This window comes from Aspergillus caelatus, assembly GCF_009193585.1.
Source record: "Aspergillus caelatus strain CBS 763.97 unplaced genomic scaffold BDV27scaffold_522, whole genome shotgun sequence".
In the NCBI taxonomy this organism is placed as follows: domain Eukaryota; kingdom Fungi; phylum Ascomycota; class Eurotiomycetes; order Eurotiales; family Aspergillaceae; genus Aspergillus; species Aspergillus caelatus.
In genome coordinates this window covers 6,693-8,405 of record NW_022475785.1, presented here as the reverse complement: position 1 = coordinate 8,405, position 1,713 = coordinate 6,693, and the positions used below count along the sequence as shown (strand labels likewise).

At 45.2% G+C, this 1,713-nt stretch overlaps 1 protein-coding gene across 1 annotated transcript; it reads right to left on the bottom strand.

The window, feature by feature from the left end:
* Positions 1-965: 965 nt before the first annotated feature.
* On the bottom strand, positions 966-1,408 carry BDV27DRAFT_164713 (CVNH domain-containing protein; the record flags this gene model as incomplete). Its single annotated transcript, XM_032073744.1, has 3 exons — positions 966-974; positions 1,031-1,212; positions 1,267-1,408. 3 exons carry the CDS (start codon positions 1,406-1,408, stop codon positions 966-968), a joined length of 333 nt encoding a protein of 110 aa, XP_031920304.1.
* Between the last annotated feature and the right edge of the window lie 305 nt (positions 1,409-1,713).

Below are 1,713 nucleotides of genomic sequence, written 5' to 3'. Positions count from 1 at the left end.
TTTTTTTTTAATTCTCCATCTTCTCCAAGGCTGTATGATACTTTTCGAACTTGCTCACTTTCTACAACACAAAGTTTGGGGCATCTCTATGCCCCACCTTAGATATAATTGGCCTTTGTCAAGGATTGTGCTAAACAACCATATACCCCTTACTGTAGCTCCCAGTCAAGTCAAAGATATACTTCATGGCTCCTCTATATAGGTGTTCCAATCAAGTCGACATGTTTAGTATAAGCTGAATTGGCAGAAACCATACTTCCACGGTCTACTATTTGGATTTCTTTAGAGCATATACTCCCTGCCAGTGGTCATGTTTTGCGAGGATATTGTCGGGCTTGATATCTGCAATTTAGATGATGATTAATACTTTCAATACAGGCACATGCGAATACCTGTATTAACAAGATTGTGTTTATATGAACCTTTTAACGCCTCCAGAACACCTTCTGCTATACATCTTATCTCATTACCACGAAACCTCTGAGAAGTAGAGGTGTTACCGTAAGAATGTAGTCATCTAGATGCTTGAGGACTATGGCTTGGGGGGGAGGGGGGGTTTCGGATGGCTCGACGGTCTATGATAGGTGTCAGGCATGCATGCCTGATAGAGGGGCATTGTCTTGATACTAGGTCCTATAGAGCCAGAGGGGCAAGCTCAGTTATTCGTTGGGGTCAGTGGCCCGTCGTCAGGTGGCTGCTTGGGAGCATTTTCATTCTTCGAGACTGATTCTGACCAGTTCATCCTCGGAATTAGTCACTTTCGGACTAGACTCTCTTCCGCAATATTACAGTAGTATCGAATCTACACACAACTGCATTACTGATGCTACACTTCAGCTGCGGTTACTACGTTTCAATGACTTGATAAACTTAGCATTGAGCTACAGTGGGATGCCCATTCTAAAGACCATTCATTCAATTCATCTAAAAATCTCGCATACCTGTATGCATCGAGGTTGACACATTTATTGTCCCTGAACAGAAATCAGCGACTGTCCCAAGAACCCGGATGATGATTCCTAATACTTACATACCACTCCAGGTTACCGTTCACGTTGGTAATGTGGAGGCCGAGGTTGATGCCCTGACGTTGACGGTAACCACCATCACGCATTGGCAGGTCGGCCGTAAGCCAAGGCTCGCCGTCACTCTCGTGAAAGTCGATGCCTTCGGCGCTCTGGGTAAATCCAGTGGTTTCACGGCTAAACCAGCCTATCCAGATTGTAAGTATTCTTCTTCATCAGATGTGAAGAGTTGGACACTAACCATCGTCGTTGCCGATCACTTCATCGAGGTTGATCTGGGTATCCTGCCATGAACCATCCTCTGTCTGAGCTTCGCAAAGGAGCCAAGTTTCATTTCCCCGCTGCTCGATTCTGATGTTTTGGGAAGAGTTGGCGAAAGACATGATGGATAGATTGGGCGCTGGTATGTAGTATGAGATGAAAGCGAAAGCAATAGTAATTCTGCTTGGGAATGAAGAGAAACTTACAGGACATGAAGAGCCCTTATATACCTTTATCCTCCTCTCAGCTGGTGTCGTGACTCTTGTGCAGCTGGCTTTGTGACGCCATCTGAGCCCCGCGAGAAATTATTTGATACGATGAGAGCTGTCCACGATACGTTCTTTAGCCTCAGATGCACTCAGCTGAACTGTATGTCACAGTCCTCTATCCGCTAAGTTTCAGCTGTTAGAGCGGGCTTCAATCAAAT